The 18,350-nt window shown below is 38.3% G+C and overlaps 2 protein-coding genes across 2 annotated transcripts; one reads left to right on the forward strand and one right to left on the reverse strand.

Annotated features, from left to right (window-relative positions):
• On the reverse strand, nucleotides 8,308-9,402 carry LOC109224298 (uncharacterized mitochondrial protein AtMg00810-like). Its single transcript, XM_019388886.1, has 2 exons — nucleotides 8,649-9,402; nucleotides 8,308-8,567 (listed from the first exon to the last, which is right to left on the reverse strand). Exons 1-2 carry the CDS (start codon nucleotides 9,400-9,402, stop codon nucleotides 8,308-8,310), a joined length of 1,014 nt encoding a protein of 337 aa, XP_019244431.1.
• Nucleotides 13,802-17,611, forward strand: LOC109223590 (purple acid phosphatase 2-like). Its single transcript, XM_019387963.1, has 8 exons — nucleotides 13,802-14,250; nucleotides 14,562-14,762; nucleotides 14,909-15,020; nucleotides 15,438-15,667; nucleotides 16,184-16,322; nucleotides 16,685-16,905; nucleotides 16,988-17,109; nucleotides 17,315-17,611. Exons 1-8 carry the CDS (start codon nucleotides 14,014-14,016, stop codon nucleotides 17,511-17,513), a joined length of 1,461 nt encoding a protein of 486 aa, XP_019243508.1. The 5' UTR covers nucleotides 13,802-14,013; the 3' UTR covers nucleotides 17,514-17,611.

Consider the following 18,350-nt stretch of genomic DNA (forward strand, 5'->3'; position numbering starts at 1 on the left):
AGAATATTCTCCGTTAAATGCTACCAGGTGGTAGGCGTTTATTTTATCTTTATGAGCACCATTATTTCGGGTAACAAACGGAATAGTTGTCTTCGGTTTTAGCTATCCTCTGCCTTTGGCTCCAAGTGTCACTCCCTTATGCAATCCTTATGGAATCATTTAACATAGAGTATTTTACCCTATACAGATAGTGCCCCTGCTTTCCGGTGACATAACTTTGTATCATCGGGAAGTTGGTAGAAACTTTCTTTTTGGCAGGAATTTCACTGACCCGCTCTGGAAAGCTTCTGGTGGTTGATTAGTCGTAAGTCTCTCCGCATTTAATGCCCCGAACACGCGTCATCCTACTATTCAGCATAATTTTTGCCAGCTATCGAGGTAATTATGGACACGAGCTTAGCCGCCTAAACCTTTACTTATACGCATCAACTTCCTTAATTTACACTTCATAACACTCTGAATTTTCTAAGACTTTCTTTACTCAACTCGTCCTTTGACTTCAACCTTTTTTTTTAACTTCATTATTTGAGAGAAAAAACTATTCCTCTGATAAGAAATGGCCTCCTCTTCAAGAAAACCTAGTTCTTCAAAGAACAAAGGCAAAGCTGATGATGCCGCTTCCCCTATGGTGAGTACCATCATCCCAAAGAACCTGATTACCACCAAAGATTTTGAGGAGAAGTTTTCTTCTGCTAACCCTCGTACATAGGCCGTTGGCAGATACCTTTCTTCCATCCGTCCTTCCAGTATTCCTGCTGTGACGGAAGATTGTCATTGCCTAGATTTAGACACTATCTCTCCTGATCTGGCGGAGCGAGTAACCCTACCCAAGGAGGGTTTTACATACTTTTATATGTATCCCTTGACTTTGGGAGCGTTTTCTCAAAGTGGTGAGCTTGACTCCGTCATTGCGGAGTTCTGCCTCCGCTATCAGGTATGCTTGGCTCAAGTAAGTCCTTCCGTATGGAGGACAATTGCTTGTATTTGGCATTTTTGCCAAGAAACGGGAGAGGAGCTATCCCTAGCTCACATGATGAACCTCTATTCAACCAAAATATTTCGTGGGGGAATGATAAACTTCAGCAAACGCGGCCACCATGCTCTATTATCTAGCATGGATGATGACAACGACTATCGGTAGATGGAACAATTTGTTGCAGTCGCCACCAACGATATCATTCCGGCAACGGCTCCGGAATCATGGAACCGCACTCGTAAGCTCCTTGTTTAATATTTCCATTAGAAATTTTCTCATATCCTTATAGAACCTCCTTCTTTCGCCTGTTTCAGCAACTCGATGGGTTCCACCGAGGGTTGAAGGCTTGGACAAGTGGGTCCAGAAAATCTTGGACGTCACTACGCCCGAAACCCGCACGTGGAAAGAATTGTCCCTTAAATATGGGTGGAAAGCCAAAAATCATGGTAACTCATATGCATCTCATCTTTGTTTTTTGTGTGAGGAAAATGATTAATCCTTTCTTTTTTTTTTCAAATTCACGTCTACCCCAGGGCTCGGTTGTCGTCCTCGAGGAGGACATTTTGGCTAATTCTACTGATGTGGTGAGGCTGCTTCTGGAGGCGCTTACTCGAACAAGTGTCTCTGGGCGTGCTTCGGGTGCAAGTATTTTTTCTCGGAGTCCCCGGCCGGAAAACAAGCAACCAAAAAGAAGGCGGTCCTCCATGATCGGGGAAAGAATAAGAGAAAGAATGCCGCCCCGAGTCATCTCCGGAAGTCGTGGTTATGAGCCCTACACCTGGCCGGCCATAGATACCATGATGATTGACGATGATGGAGAAGCAAGTGATGAGGGGGCTTCCCTACATAGAAGACAACGATCCTCATCAAAACTCAACAGAATGCTCTACCTGTTGGGTTAGATACACCAACCGAGGATGATGTCTCGGTGCTCTGGGGGGAGTTTGAGATGGTAGAAAATGCCAACTCCCATTGCCTGATCCTAGTCGCTACGCCTGGTACCGTGAGGCTGAGTACCGGTCCCCTGCTGTCTTTGGTTGATGAGCAACCAACACTGCACTTCACAGCTGCTTCTCACCCTTCAACGCCATCAGCTTCATCACCTTCTTCACCCACTCTTCTACCAGCAACTGCTACATCATCTCCAGCGGCCGCATCTATCCGAGAAGAGAATGTTCCTCTTCCCTAGTCCCAGTTCATGAGAATTTGGGGCAAAATATGCTGCCCCCTCAGAAGATCCGCAGAGGAGGAGGAGCGTTACTCTTTCGGTCTCCACCGGATACAATCTGCTCTCCCGGCCGGTGGAACTTGCCAACTATCTAAAGCCTTTGGCTTCAGAAAAATATTGGGAAAAGATACAGGCTCTCTCGGGAGAGTGATTGTTGAATAATGCTATGCACAACGCCGCAACGGTACATTTTTCATTTCCTTTGTCACTACTTCTATCTTTGATTTAGTATTATTTTTGAATTTGCCTTACTTGTTTCGCATGCCAATCTCCTTGCTTCTTAGGGTCTCCAAGGTTGATTCGTGAAAAAGAGGAACTTACCTCCGAGCAGGATCAACTTTTGGCCGAGCTGGACCAAAATACTGCTCGCCTCTCAGAACTGGAAGCCAAAGCTGCTGAGGTTGTTGTGTTGGAGGCTCGTTTGCAGCAAAGTGAGCAAGAAGTGGAGATCCTTAGCCAAGAAATTGCCCCGCTGAGGGTTCAATTTGAAGAGGCTAGGACCAAATAAGCTAAAGTCCATAGTGTCGTTCTTGCTGCATTCAATCGCTAGGCTGCCTCCGGTGAAAGATTGACTAATTTGGAGGCAGCCTTGAACTCTAAAACTGAAGAGCTTGCTGCTGCCTGGGTGAAATATGCCCTATTAGAGGAGAAGTATAAGAGGGCCATCGAGCATAATAGACTTTTCAGCTCTAATGTCCGTGATCTCAATGTTAGCCTTCAGTCCGTTAGATCCGCGCGGGAGAATCTTTCTACTGAGGTTGGCCAACTTAAAGAAGAACTTCAGCGCTGAGTGGTTTCCCTCATTGTTGAGAAAACACATTCTATGTATATCATGAGGAGAGAAACCTTGGAAAAGGCCAAAGTGAGTGTCATTGATTTTGACGCCGAAATTGCTAAGGCCCTTGAGTTGGAGTTAGCAGCAAAAAAGGGTCTTTCGGCCAGGCCTGATGCTACCGATTCTTCTGGTTCCAGTTCAGAGTTCTCATTAGCTGGAGAGGAACCGGAAGGTGACAATGTTGAGGGCCAAAATGATGAAGGCGAAGATATCAATTTGGCGGCGGATCTACCCACTTCCCCTAAGGGTGCAGATGCTTCTCTTCCTCCGGGTTCCAGAGATGCAGTAATTTAGCTTTTCATTTCTTTTCCCAAACTTTTGTACCTGTGCCGTTTTGGCACTTTTATTGTGAATAAAAATATCTTTTTCTCAAGTATTGCATGAGTCTTTTTATGTTCTTTTGTTTGAACATTTATGCAAGTTTTAATTTTTGCTTTCCTTCTTGCTTAAGTGTTTTGTGCAAGTTTATTTGTTGCACCATTTTTTGTTTAAGTATCTGCACAAGTTTGTTTATTGTGTCTTTTTTCGTTAAAGTATCTGCGCAAGTTTGTTTTTTGCGTCTTTTTTCATTTAAGTACCTACAAAAGTTTGTTTTTTGTGTCTTTTTGTGCAAGGTTTCGGGTGCATTTCTCCCTGAAAGCATTTGGATTCTAGGTATAAGTTCTTCCAAAATCAGCTCTTTAACGTAAGGGTTTTCACCTCGTTACCGGGTGCTATATTGTTGATCTCGCCATCGTATCCGGGTTCAACATCCACGTTCAGAGGGGCAGACTGGGAGTTCGACATTTTAAACTTTTAACTTGAAATCAAAAGCACTCCAAAGAACAAGTGTAAAATAGGGTGTGTTATAAAAGTTTGTATCAAACAGCCACATTATCCTTAGCCCCACGATGGGCGCCAAACTGTTTACCCTCCAAATCGGATAATAATTGAATTTGTAAGTGGTTTTAAGGATACGCGGATTAATTTGACACAAAGCTATAAATTGGATTAGATTAAACAAGTAAAGATAAAATGAATTCAAACCACGCAAATAAGCCAGCTTCGCCTTAGTGAAATTGTTCACCCTCGATTCGGGCTCGCTATAGTCAACACCGATGAACAAGTGGAAAAAGCTAAATAACAGAGAAAATGATATATTGCTTTGGAACGCGTGTTACAATTCTTCTTATGAGTAATCAGACCCCTTTTATATAGTAAGGGAGTTCTTCATTAGATATAACTCTGTAAAAGGTAAAAATCTTCTGATTAACTGATTGCCGGTTCCCAATGGATACATGCCTAGATCCCCGCCGTGATATCCGGCCGGTCATGCATATTGGCCTTCCGTTGGTTATGCTTGATTGTCGACAATGTCCTTCGAAGTTGTTCGAGGCTAGGACCGATTCTGGAACTATGACCTCGATATTCCCAAGCGTCGTGTCCCCGGGCTCTAGCTCGATGAGACTTTCGGCTTGATTTTTGTCCCTTGCCATCACATCTCGAGCCTGGCTTATCTTGTCGGAAGTCGAGGTGCATTATTAGCTCGGTTTTACCCGTATACAATAATATAAATACTTTATTTGTTTTATTGACATGTTAAATTTAATGGTATCTTTCGGCCAGCTAGAAATGATTCATTCAACAGAGTAAGATATGTTAGGTGTTAATCACGTCTCACCCCAGTTTGAAAGCATGACATATAACACCTATATTCAAATTTAAATTTCAAATTTGCACATCTCTTCTTTTTCTATAGAATATTTTTCTTCCGTAGTTACTCGTCTTCTTCTCACGCTTTTGGTAGATATACTATTCCTCGATTGAGACAACAATCTTTAATATCTTTCTTGATTCCGTAATTTCTCCTATAATCAAATCTTTATAATTTTGCCATACAATATCTTTTTTGTTTTATTCATATGCATCCATGTCTTCAATCCAATCAAAATGGTCTCTATTGAATAAACCTGTCCAAAAAATAATTTACACAAGCTAAATGTAATTTGCTTAAAGTCTGAATATCTCATCAAATTAATATGAGATTTAACTAAGTAAATATTTTATCATCAAAATTAATAGTTGAAACTTTACTACCAACATGAGCTCCCTCACAAAAAGCTAAAGGAAAAATCCACGAGAAATAAGAAGAAGATAATCTTGGTCGTTGCCCATGGGAATGGGACCGAACGAGCACTAACATTGGTCCTTTATTCTTTCTGGTTGTGGTGCATGGCACGATTTACGAATTAATCTGGTCCTGTCACAGTGCATTTGCATTGAAGAACTGACATTTGACTTTTCCAAAAATTATATGGTCAAATGATTTCCGCAATTATGGAAATGCCGTAAGCAGAATCCAGACGGCCCACGCATCTCTATACCTTTTTCTTGTTTGATTCGTAGCCACTTGAGAGTTTTCTCAATTCTAAAAGGCTTTGGTATAACAGAATTTAAAATCAACAGATGTAAAATTTTACTTATTTCTTCTTTAAAAAAAGATGGCAAAATATCATTGTACTCAGAATTTTTGTTAAGAGAATTAAACCTTGAACCTAACTTAACTATAATAATGCTAGTTCGAAGGTAATTATCTAAAATCATATAAGGAGATAACAATCCATTTTCTCAATTAACGTGGAACACTCTAACACTGCCGCATTCTCAAGTCTGAACATTGATTTCCTTGTGCTTTACTTGATTGTCAAGAAGAGTCGAGCATTAATAACATAATATGGGAGGCTCAACATTAAAAAGCAGGGATGAGTCTAACCATATATAAATCAGGTTATGGAAAGGACTTTTGACCTAATTCTAACAGTAAAAATTATTTATGAGACGAAGATTATCAAGATCAAATAATGAGATACAAGTCCATTTTATTAACCAATGTGACGTAAGACTTCTTTGTATCTGACGCACGGCTAACAAGTTGGAGTTTGCAGCTCCTCCATGCCGATGAATAATTGAGTAGCAGCCTATCTTCTTTGGCACTTTGCATCTTTTTTTGTTTAACCTCAACCTTATCCAGCCACTAATCTTTCTTTTTTTCCCCCCTTTTTTTTCCCTCCTTTTTTGCCCTTTTCCAATTCATACAATTTGGTGCTATTGGCTAGGGTAGAGGTGGCAAAATGGTTAAAGGGAAACAGTTATCCACCCATATTATCCATTAGAAAATTGGTTGGATAATGAACCATTTAAAAACGGGTCAAATATGGATAATGACCATATTATCCCCTTAGAAAATGGTTACCAATGGATAACTAATGTGTTTAACTTTTACATTTGTAAAGCCTTATATTGGAGTTCCTCGAGTTTGGAAGACTAGGAATTCTCTCACAAGTGATCATATTTAAGAAGCCATGGATAATATGAATATCCATATTATCCGCCGGATAAACTCGTTTTTATCCGTCTCAAATACGGGTCAGGTCGGATAATTTATCCGTTTTTTGTAATTACCCGTTTTGACCCGCTCATATCCGACCCGCCCGTTTGCCACCTCTAGCTAGGGGTGTTCATGAAAATCCGAAAAATCAAACCAAATCGAAAACCGAACCAAACAAATTAAAAATCAATATTTTTTTGGTTTAGTTGGATTTGGTTTTGAATGTTAAAACCGATCAAATTTGGTTTGATTTTGGTTTTAATAAAAAAATAATCGAAGAAAACTGGATTAAAGCGACTATAGAAGTAGATATTTAAGATTTATTATTACACCAATATATATGTATATTTTTATATAAAATTTTATGGTACATGTAAATCATTTGAAATTTAAGTCTAATTCTTTGCTATTATAATAATTTAGTTCTTTGCTTTTATATTCTAGTTTGATTTGCAGTTTTCTTTTGCTAAATACAAGAACCTATTTCATGTTAAAAATAATCTATTTTTACTTGAGTCCTCAAGTTATTCATCACTATTTGATTCAATTATCATCAATATATCTTAGTAAATGATAGATTGATGTGATATTGTTACACTGATAATGTAGTCGCCGGAATATGATAATGTATGTCTCATATTTAAGAAAAACCCGATAAATAATCAAAAACCGAAAAATCGACAAAAACCGTCATAAATGGAATAGATAAAAAACAGATTTAATTGGTTTGGTTCGATTCCAATATTTAAAAAATCGATTTACTTGGTTTGGTTTTTGTTTAGAAAGAAACCGATCCAAAACGAATCATGAACACCCCTAATTGGCTAAAGTTGAAGTTTGAGTTTTTCAATTATTCGAGAATAAGCATAGTAATATGATGCATATAGTAGTAATAAATTAGTAACTATACATGAAAGTTCCTACAATATTGTACGCAGGGTATATGATGCATTTTCAAAAGTTTGTACCTCTTATCCAAATATAACCTTTTCAGATTCAATTCTTTCGACACTAAAACCAAACATGCACAACAAAATTTAAGAAACTAAACTTAAAAATGATTTCTTTCGAAATGGAATCGAACTGGCCAATAAATATTTGAGCTGACTATTTCAACTGTGTGTTCCTCAAAAGAGATCTGAGAGTGAATTCATTTAATAAAAGAAATAATCAGAGGTCCGCATTTTATTTCTCTAAACTTAAAACAAAAATCACGTACTCTTTCTACTTTATTTGTCACATTTTTCTTTTTAATTTGTTCAAAAAAGAATAATATCTATATTTTTCTTTCTAGAAAATATTTAGTTTTAGTATCTCATGAATTTTACTTTCGACGACATGACTTGTTGAGACCTTCACTATCATTCCTTTAAAATGATAAGACATATAAAACTCTCACCAACACTTATTTAACAGGATACTTTCAAAACTTTGAATATATCTGATTCACATATCATAAATTTTTCTTTAATTACTTAAACTCCACGGTCACATAAACTACAATGGAAGAAGCTGTTAGATTGAAGAATCAGCAGTTATGGTGGAAAAGAAATTAAGAAAATCCTAGCTAGGGTGAGAGAGAAGAGAGAACATGAGTCGGTTCAATTAAGGAACTCGACCCTTCTATTTTCATTATTATTTTTAATGTACATAATGACTGAGTATTTATATTTACACTACTAAAATGTGTAAAATGAAAAGAAATGAAAGAATGGAGAAATACAAAATACAAGTGGGCCAAGTGGGCCATTTCCAGTGTCTCAGTGTTGTTGGGCCATTTCTTTTCCTTTAGATGAGCAGCCCATATCAGTGTTAAACACCCCCCCCCCCCAAGCTGGAGGGTGGAAACACACCAAGCTTGCCAAGAATGCTGTGATGAAGTTGTCCAGATAGAGCCTTGGTCATAATATCAGCCAACTGGTTAGTACTAGAAACAAAATGTAAAGAGATAAGCCAGAATTCAAACACTCACGAACATAGTGGCAATCAATCTCAATATGCTTCGTACGCTCATGAAAAACTGAATTTTTGGCAATGTGAAGGGCAGCCTGACTATCACAATGAACTGGGACAGGAGAACCAACATGTAGACCAAGATCCCCAAGTAGTATGACAAGCCAAGAAACTTCAGCAGTAACCTTCCTTAAAGCCCTGTATTCAGCTTCAGCAGACGACAAAGAAATGGTGGGTTGTTTCTTGCTTTTTCAAGAGATAGGACTCCCACCAAGAGTCACATAAAAACCAGTCACTGATTTGCGAGAGATAGCCCAAGATGCCCAATCAGAGTCAGAGTAAGCAATAAGAGATAAATCAGGAGAATTGGAGAGGAGCACACCCTGAGAAGGAGCAGCCAACAGATATCTAAGAACATGTAAACCAGCCATCATGTGGGGAACATGAGGCTTCTGAAGAAATTGGCTTAAATGTTGTACAGAAAAGGAGATGTCAGGCCTAATGTGCTGCAGGAAGTTGAGTTTGCCAATTAGCCTTCTATACAAGCTAGGATCAGGCAGTGGATCACCCATGTCCATGGTCAGCTTGACAGGAGGGTCTAAAGGAGTCAAAACAGCAGAAAAATGATTGCATTTGAACTCAGCTAGAAGGTCAGAAGTATATTTGTGTTGACTCATGACATAACCCTGAGGAGTCTTGGAAATCTCCAAGCCTAAGAAATAGTGGACTGAACCCAAGTCCTTAATCTTGAATTGATCATCCAAAAAGGACGTCAGAGATTGCATTTCAGCAAGGTCATCACCAGCCAATAGTATATCATCAACATAGACAGCCATAACCACTAGAGAACCAGAGGAGAATTTGGTGAAGAGAGAGTAGTCATTGAGACTAGAGATGTAGCCCCTTGAGAGTAAGGCTTCAGACAATTTTGAAAACCATTGTCTGGAAGCCTGCCTAAGGCCATATAGAGATTTCTTGAGTTTGCAGACTAGAGGAGCTGAAGAAGAGGCAGAGCAGACATCAAGACCAGGGGGAATTTTCATATATACTTCTTCATGAAGATCACCATGGAGGAAAGCATTATTAATATCCAGCTGGTACACAGTCCAACCTTTCTAGATGGCAAGAGTCAGAAGACATTTGATGGTAGTGAGCTTAATAACAGGGGAGAAAGTCTCAGTAAAATCTATGCCCTCCCTCTGTGTATCACCTTTAATAACCAACCTAGCTTTGTATCTTTCAATAGACCCATCCGCCCTCTGTTTAATCTTGTAAACCCATTTGCAGGGAATAGCCTTTTTATTTTGGGGGAGAGGGACAATGTCCCAAGTCTGATTAGCCTCAAGAGCATGGAATTCCTTTAACATGGCCTCTTGCCAAGCAGGATTACCTGCAGCCTGCTGGTAGAACTGAGGTTCATGCAAGTGAGCTTCACTGGAAGAGATTTTATGTTGTGTAGGAACAGGGTTGGAATGGACAGAGGAGCAAACATAATCCTTAAGATAAGAGGGTTGTATGACAGTTCTGGAGGACTTCCTTAAGGGAGGAGGATCAGGAATAATGGTGGTGGAAGGAGGAGAACTGGGGGTAAGATCAGGAATAATGGTGGTGGAAGGAGAAGAACTGGGAGGAGGAGCAGGAGGTTTAGTAGAGGGAGTAACTACAGAAGGAGGAGCTGGGTCATCCACAAAAGTGGTAGGTAACATATGAAAGTGAGAAGAAGAAGGAGGGGAAGAAGAATAGGGAAAATTGTGTTCATGGAAGACCACATCCCTAGAGTGAAAAATAGAACAGTTAGACAAATTGAGCAATTTGTAACCCTTCTTACCACAAGGATAGCCTAGGAAAATACAGGCAATGGCTCTAGATTGAAATTTATCCCTGCCTACCTTAGGAGAGGTAGCAAAGCAGAGACACCCAAAAGATCTCAAATGGTCATAGGAAGGAGGATGGCCATGCAACTTTTCAAAAGGGGAAAGCTTAAGAAGAAGTGGTGAAGGCATCCTGTTGATAAGGTATGTGGCAGTGAGAACACATTCCCCCCAAAATTTCAGGGGCAGTTTGGATTGAAAAAGTAGGGCTCTTGAGACTTCTAAAAGATGTTTATGTTTCCTCTCCACAACACCATTTTGTTGTGGAGTATAGGGAATGGAAGTTTGATGGAGAATGCCCTGAGAAGCAAAGAAACTAATGGCTTCAGAACTGCTCCTAAGTTCAAAAGCATTATCTGATCTAAAAGTGTGTATTGAAGAGTTGAAGTGAACCTTTACCATGGAAGTGAAAGCCTTAAGGATTGACAAAGCATTACTTTTGGAAGAAAGAAGGTGAGTCCAAGTGACTCTAGTAAAATCATCAACTAAGGTGAGAAAATACCTAAAACCATTGTATGTTTTAGTGTTATATGGTCCCCAGATGTCAATGTGAACAAGTTGGAAAAGTTTGGTAGAATGAATGGTACTGTCATGGAAAGGAAGTCTTTGTTGTCTCCATTGGACAAATTGAACATATAAAAGGTTGTTTGGCAGAGACTTTATCAGATAGAAAAGAAATAGACTGCATCTTATGAAAAGGCATGTAACCCAATCTTTGATGCCAAAGTGCATCCATCTTATTGACAAGTGAAGTCTGATTACAACTAGGTAAAACATCAAGATGTAAAGGTGCAGGAACAGACTTATTACATGGAATTGAACCTATATTAAAAACAGATTCATTGCAAGTAGTAGTAACAACAGAAGGCACAGAAGAACTTGTGTTGGGAAATAAATCTCCATCAGGATGAAGATAGTAGAGCCTGCCAGCAGCTTTACCAATTACCAGTGGCCTCTTCAGAGAAGGGCCCTGTAGAGAACAATGGAATTTGGTAAGTACTGCTATACAATCAAGCTGAGTAAGGAGTTGATGAATAGAAATTAAATTGAAATGAGAAGATGGAACTAGAAGGACAATAAGTAAAATTATATCATGTCTTAGATGCAAAGAGCCAGTTGATATAACTTTAACCTTGTATCCATTAGGTAAGGTGACAAGGAATGGTTTAGGTAAGGTGACAACATTATAAAGCAGATGTTTGTGTGGAGTCATGTGATTAGTGGCCCCTGAATCCAAGATCCAAGGGTTTGGATTTGATTATGAAGAAGCACACACATGAGAATCTACAGATTCTACAACATAAGCAGTAAACAAACCTGCAAAGTGAGCAAGAATCCTCATCTGATTGGATAGATGATGTAGCAGCAGGGGAGATCTGAACTTGCTGGAATAAAGTGAGGAGATGCTGATACTGCTCCTTAGTAAAACCATGAGTTGAAGTAAAATTACCAGGAGTCTGATTTGACCCAGAAGGTGATTGAGAATAGAGAACATCTCCTTGGACACAAGAAGCAGACTTCTTACCCTTAGTAAACTTGAAGTCAGGGGAAAACCATGCAGCCTGTAGCATTTTTCCACTGTGTGTCCAGGTTTCTTGCAGTATTTGCATGATACTGTGGAGATATTCTTCTTGGGTTCAAAATTGACTCTTTGGGTAAAGTTCTTATTGTTGTTATACTGAGCAGGAGTGACAGAAAAGGAAGCAGAGACCCCAGAAAAGTTGGAAACATTGGAAAGAGATTCCTTTTGACTCTCATCCTGTTGGAGGAGTGAGTAAGCCTTGCTTATGGGAGGTAGAGGATTCATCACCATGATAGCACTCTTAACAGTGGAATAAGACTCATTCAGACCATTTAGGAATTGGAATAACTGTTGATCTTCTATGAATTTTGGAAGTGCCCCGCAGGAACACACTGGACCAACATAAGAGGAGTTCAGTTCATCCCATAGGCTCCTAAGCTTGGTGAAATAAGTAGCAATGTCTGATGAACCTTGGCTTGTGATACTAATTTCCCTTTGTATTTGAAGGTACTTTGATCCATTTGATTGACCAAACCTCTCATTAATGTCTTTCCAAACTTCTCTTGAAGTTTTAAGATACATGACACTGGTAGCAATTTCTCTAGATACAGAGTTAGTTATCCATGCTTTCACCATATCATTGCACCTTTCCCAATATGGATAATAGGGAGAATCAGGTGTTGGTTGAGAGACCCTACCATCTAGGAGACCTAATTTGTTCGTTGCAGATAAGGAGGTAAGCATACTGCTTCTCCATAGAACAAAACCACAACCATTGAAAAGTACAAACACTAGTTGACTACCAGGACTATCAGACGGACGTACATATAAAGGATGAGACAGATCAATTGTAAAGGGAGTAAAACCTTCAGAGGTTGTACTACTAGGTGAACCTATGTTTTCCATGATACTACCCATGCAGTAAAAAAATCAACTTCAGCAAGATGAGGCGAATTGCTAACAATTGAATTAACACAATTTCTATAGGGATATGCTGCAACAGTATCGGAACTGTACAAATTCGAAGTTGAATAAGAAAGATATTACCAGCCTTCTTCACAGACTCGAAGAAGAAGAGTCTTCTCTGAAGATGGAAACCTAGAAATTGAATTTGAAGAAATCACTGAAGTAGACCTCGAAAATAGACAACTTCTACTAGATACCAGTCGTTTGAAAGCGAAAATGGAGAAGTCCCCAAGTTTTGATGGAAAAATCCTCGATTTGGTAGTAATCTTTGATCAACCAGAAACGCACATGAAATCCTCCAAGACTTTAGGCAAGGGTAACATCGGATTGAAGCTAATGAAGCAAGGAATCATGATTCCCGCTCTGATACCATGTTAGATTGAAGAATCAGCAGTTATCGTGGAAAAGAAATTAAGAAAACCCTAGCTAGGGTGAGAGAGAAGAGAGAACATGAGTCGGTTCAATTAAGGAACTCGACCCTTCTATTTTCATTATTATTTTTAATGTACATAATGACTAAGTATTTATATTTACACTACTAAAATGTGTAAAATGAAAAGAAATGAAAGAATGAAGAAATACAAAATACAAGTGGGCCAAGTGGGCCATTTCTAGTGTCTCAGTGTTGTTGGGCCATTTCCTTTCCTTTAGATGAGCAGCCCATATCAGTGTTAACAGAAGCAAATAAACTTATTTGTCCTAAGAGAATAAAAAAACTTTTATTTCAAGCCAATTGATTGTTTGAAATGGAAAAGATCTCATTTGGCCATAAATAATATTTCAGTATTTGCAATTGCGGATACTAGTTTGGTCATTATATTTACAAAATATGAATAAAATTTTTAAAATAATAACAAACCTAATTTATTTCCACAAGTAGGGTCTGAACCCTACAAGGTAGAGAGACTGATTCCCTTGGTTCAAAAATAAATTAAAAATTTTAAAAATTATTTTAAGTGAATTAATAGTTTTCACCCCATTTTCAAACTTTTTTCTTAACTGCGTAGGGGCACATTCATTAATTAAAAAGATGCAATTTTTCCCGTGACTTATTAGCAAGTCTTGTGATTCTAGTCTTTCCTCGTCTGTTTCTTGATTTCCCACTCGTACTCGAGTTAAAGGAAAGATAAAAACGCCAAGCGAAAACGTAGAATACTGAAACCGCTTGACACATTCACATACTAAAGAAAGTAGAATATTCCCCGTAATTTTAGTAGCTTATACCCCCATAATCTGGTATATCAACACTTCCCAAAATCCCATATATATAGGTGAGGGAGGGATGCCATAAGAAGATGGTACTGTCACTAGTGTTAAACAGAGAGTTCAAGCTGAGGTCGAAAATGGGTGTGTCAAGAACAAGTTTTCTTGGGTGTTGTATTCTTGCAGTTTTTGGTTTGATTATCAATGCATCCATTTTATGCAGAGGTGGAATTACAAGCAGTTTTGTTAGGAAACTTGAGAAGACCATTGATATGCCTATGGACAGTGATGTCTTCAGTGTGCCTCCTGGCTATAATGCACCTCAACAGGTTATTTCAATCTCTTTGCGTTTTTCATGTCTAGTTTTCACTCACTGCTTTTGATGAATACTTTCTCTGCTTTTGATGTAGAGGCGGATCTATGATTTTACAATAAGTGAATATAATTGCATCCACTCATCATTATATTCAATGGCTATGAACTTGGTGCGAGTGTGTGTGTGTGTGTTTTTTTTTAGTCGAAGGCAGGTTTTCGCACTCATTGCCGGCAAGGACAAGCTGCAATACCATTTTGTTTCTTATTAATGGAATGTAGTTATACCTATTGAATATTGATTTTGTTGCGATTTTCTTGGGATAAGGTTCACATAACACAAGGAGATCATGTTGGTAAGGCAATGATTGTCTCATGGGTGACAATGGATGAACCTGGTTCAAGTACAGTTTTATACTGGAGTAACAACAGCAAGCAAAAGAATAAGGCCAAGGGAACTCTTACTACCTACACATTCTACAATTATACTTCTGGTTACATCCACCACTGCATAATTAAGCATTTGAAGGTGAATCAAACCTTCTTTCTTTCTTCAAATCTTTGGGAATAATTGTGGTTTCTACATTTAGTTATTCTCCATTGGCGCATCGTGCATTGTTATATAGTATACATCATATCTACCTTTTGTAACGGTATAAACACAACATTTTGCAGTTCAATACCAAATATTACTATGAGGTGGGGATCGGTCATAATCCAAGAACCTTTTGGTTTGTGACTCCTCCACAAGTTGGCCCTGATGTTCCTTATACTTTTGGACTTATAGGTAACCATTTCAACCAAACTATTGCTGTACGATTTAATTCTTTTTGAGCTAATTATGTTGGCACTGCGATTTCGGCTTCTTTTATTCCTTCAGTGGAGATTTTGAGGTTCACTGTGCTTTCTCAAGGGTACTAAAATGAGGGAGAAGCATATAATATGATGTATACTCGGTATCTAGGATTGAATGATAGTACTAAATTAACTTTAGTTCGTCGTTAACCACAATAAATGAACTTTGTTACATGAGTATTACTCACAAACTATGCTTCAAAATCCAAAATCTGAACCTGGTTTAGTATCAATTTCATTGTGCATTGATAGTTCATGGAAAAATGATAAGGACAAAAAAGAGGTTCGTCGATATTGTTGCTACCACTTCTGTAGTTTTTTCCCAATCTAAGCTGCATTTATCTTACAGGGGATCTTGGTCAGAGTTTTGATTCAAATAGGACGCTCACACATTATGAATTAAATCCAATCAAGGGGCAGACAGTGTTGTTTGTTGGCGACTTATCTTATGCAGATAACTATCCTAATCATGACAACACAAGATGGGATACATGGGGAAGGTTTGTAGAGAGAAGTGTTGCTTATCAACCATGGATCTGGACAACAGGGAATCATGAGATAGATTTTGCTCCTGAAATTGTAAGTCATGCAAATTCAGTTTTCCTTAACTTGAACTTGACTTGCTTTTGTCATTCTCCAGCCTTTGGTTTTCAGCTGAGTAATAATATGTTACTGACAAGAAACTGCTTATATGAGCATATTGAGAAAATTTAATGCATTTCTGGACCTTCGGCATGTTGTAGTTTAAAAGGAAATACACAACAATTGTTAGTACCATGCATTCTACATTCTTCACAAAATCACTAGGTTGTCTTAACCAGAGTTAGCTCTTCTACTTCTAGTTTGAGTAGATTCGCGCCAAGTCACACCAGCTTCATCTTGCACGCTCAACAACGATAAAATATCTAGGACTGATGACAGGAATAAAAAAGCAGCTTTGGTTTCAAGAACTGAATATGGTGAAGTAGTTAATAAAATGAAATGAACTGAAAATATGGTGTTGTTCTGCCACTGTTTTAAACCGTACTCTTGGACGTTTTACCTTTATGATTTTACAAGGAAATTCTAACAAACATGTTGGTGATTTTTCTGCAGGGGGAAACAAAACCATTTAAGCCCTATACTCATCGATATCGTGTCCCTTATAAATCATCAAACAGTACAGCTCCCTTTTGGTATTCAATCAAGAGAGCATCAGCATACATCATAGTTTTGTCCTCATATTCAGCTTATGGTAAGAGTATTGACATTTCACAGGTTATTGTCATACATACTTATGAGAAGTGCAATGTCTATTTACTTTATCTATTTAAGATTCTATTGCTGATTCTGGTGTTGCATTTAGGACATAAATTATGTCCTTCAGTGATGAGTCTCTTGGTCCCTTTTCCTTCTATAGTACAGACTACAGAACTACAGACGTCGTTATAATTGGCCAGAAAATATATTTAAGGTCTTGTGCCTTATGATTCCAGGAAGTAGGTCTTTTATAAGTTCCTTTCCTTTTAATAGCAGAAGCAATTAGATATTCTAAAGTGTGGATCATGGATTTTCCAATTCTTTTATATGAAGTTTTCGTCGTCTTATCAATTATAGGCATGTACACTCCACAATATCAATGGCTTTATGAAGAGCTACTGAAAGTTAATAGGAGCGAGACACCATGGCTGATTGTTCTATTGCATTCGCCGTGGTATAACAGCTACAACTATCACTATATGGAAGGGGAGACCATGAGAGTAATGTATGAGCCATGGTTTGTGCAGTACAAAGTTGATGTTGTTTTTGCAGGTCATGTTCATGCTTATGAGCGATCGGTATGTCATGCACCAATATTATGCAGCTAAAATCATAGTGATATCTGTCAATACAAAACGTTTACTTTGTTTTGTTTTTCAGGAACGTGTATCCAATGTGGCTTACAACATTGTCAATGGAAAATGCACTCCAATTCACGATCAGTCTGCCCCTATATACATAACAATTGGTGATGGTGGAAATATTGAAGGCCTCGCCAATAGGTATGATTGATCCAACTCGATTCCCCTCGTTCTTTAATGTAATCTTGAACATTGAGATATTCATATAAAGCATAAACTAGATACGCGGTACACTGAACACCAATTGACAACTGAAAAAAGAAATTACAAAAACTATGAGTAAACGGTTTTCATCTGTTCTAGTTGCATTAGTGACAGGTTACTGATTTTTTAACACATTTTTCAGCATGACAGAGCCACAGCCAGAGTACTCTGCATTTCGAGAGGCTAGTTTTGGTCATGCTACTCTTGATATCAAGAATAGAACTCATGCTTATTATAGTTGGCATCGTAATCAAGAAGGATATGCTGTGGAAGCTGATAAGTTGTGGCTTTATAATCGTTTTTGGCATCCAGTTGATGATTCTACAACACCCAAATCATGATCTTCCTGTAAAGGACTAGTTTTTTATTTTTATTTTTTTTTCTGCCTCGTGTAATTCGATTTCCGGATTTGTAATCAATAAAGTTTCTTAATTACCGATGTCATGCAATCACCTAGAGGTGACAAAATGGTTAAAAGAAAACAGTTATCCACCCATATTATCCATTAAAAATGGGTTGGATAATGAACTTTTTAAAAACGGGTCGAATATGGATAAGAACCATATTATCCACTTAGAAAATGGATAACCAATGGATAAGTAATGAGTTTAACTTTTACGTTTGTGAAGCTTCAAATTGGGGGTTCTTCAAGTTTGGGTGATTAGGAATTCTCCCAAAAGTGATCATATTCAAGAAGGGATGGATAATATGGATATCCATATTATCTGCCGGTTAACCCGTTTTTTATCCGTATTAAATATGGGTCGAGTCGGATAATTTATCCGTTTTTTTAATTACCCGTTTTCGACCCGCTCATATCCGACCCGACCCGCCCGTTTGCCACCCCTACAATCACCCATTGAAATCAGCTCCAAGTTAGTTATGTTTTTTTTATAGTCTAGTCAACTCCTTGGTATTCCTCCATTCAAAAAGGAATGACGCTGGTATTTTTTTTTTGGTCAACCGACGAAATTGCTTTATATTAAAAACTTGTTACATTACAAGGAGCATTGACAGAATTTTTCCCCGGGTTACAAAAAGAGCATGTGGGGAAATGGTGTTGCCGGTGTTGATCAGGTTCTACAGAAGTACATTCATTAGATGGATCATCTAGACAAAAAATAAGAGGAGCAGGCTGAGCCGCAATAGATGTTTTTCTTAAGTAGATAGTGCCTTGT

Source organism: Nicotiana attenuata, chromosome 3 (assembly GCF_001879085.1).
Source record: "Nicotiana attenuata strain UT chromosome 3, NIATTr2, whole genome shotgun sequence".
In the NCBI taxonomy this organism is placed as follows: Eukaryota; Viridiplantae; Streptophyta; class Magnoliopsida; order Solanales; family Solanaceae; genus Nicotiana; species Nicotiana attenuata.

What these genes read in the sequence shown, in the direction of transcription:
- LOC109224298 (XM_019388886.1), bottom strand. Translation starts at nt 9,402, where the DNA reads ATGAAAATTCCCCCTGGTCTTGATGTCTGCTCTGCCTCTTCTTCAGCT. An exon ending in CTCTCGCAAATCAGTGACTG is followed by an intron (nt 8,568 to 8,648) that starts GTTTTTATGTGA and finishes CGTCTGCTGAAG; the next exon opens with CTGAATACAGGGCTTTAAGG.
- LOC109223590 (XM_019387963.1), top strand. Translation starts at nt 14,014, where the DNA reads ATGGTACTGTCACTAGTGTTAAACAGAGAGTTCAAGCTGAGGTCGAAA. An exon ending in TTATACTTTTGGACTTATAG is followed by an intron (nt 15,021 to 15,437) that starts GTAACCATTTCA and finishes TTTATCTTACAG; the next exon opens with GGGATCTTGGTCAGAGTTTT. An exon ending in GTCCTCATATTCAGCTTATG is followed by an intron (nt 16,323 to 16,684) that starts GTAAGAGTATTG and finishes TATCAATTATAG; the next exon opens with GCATGTACACTCCACAATAT.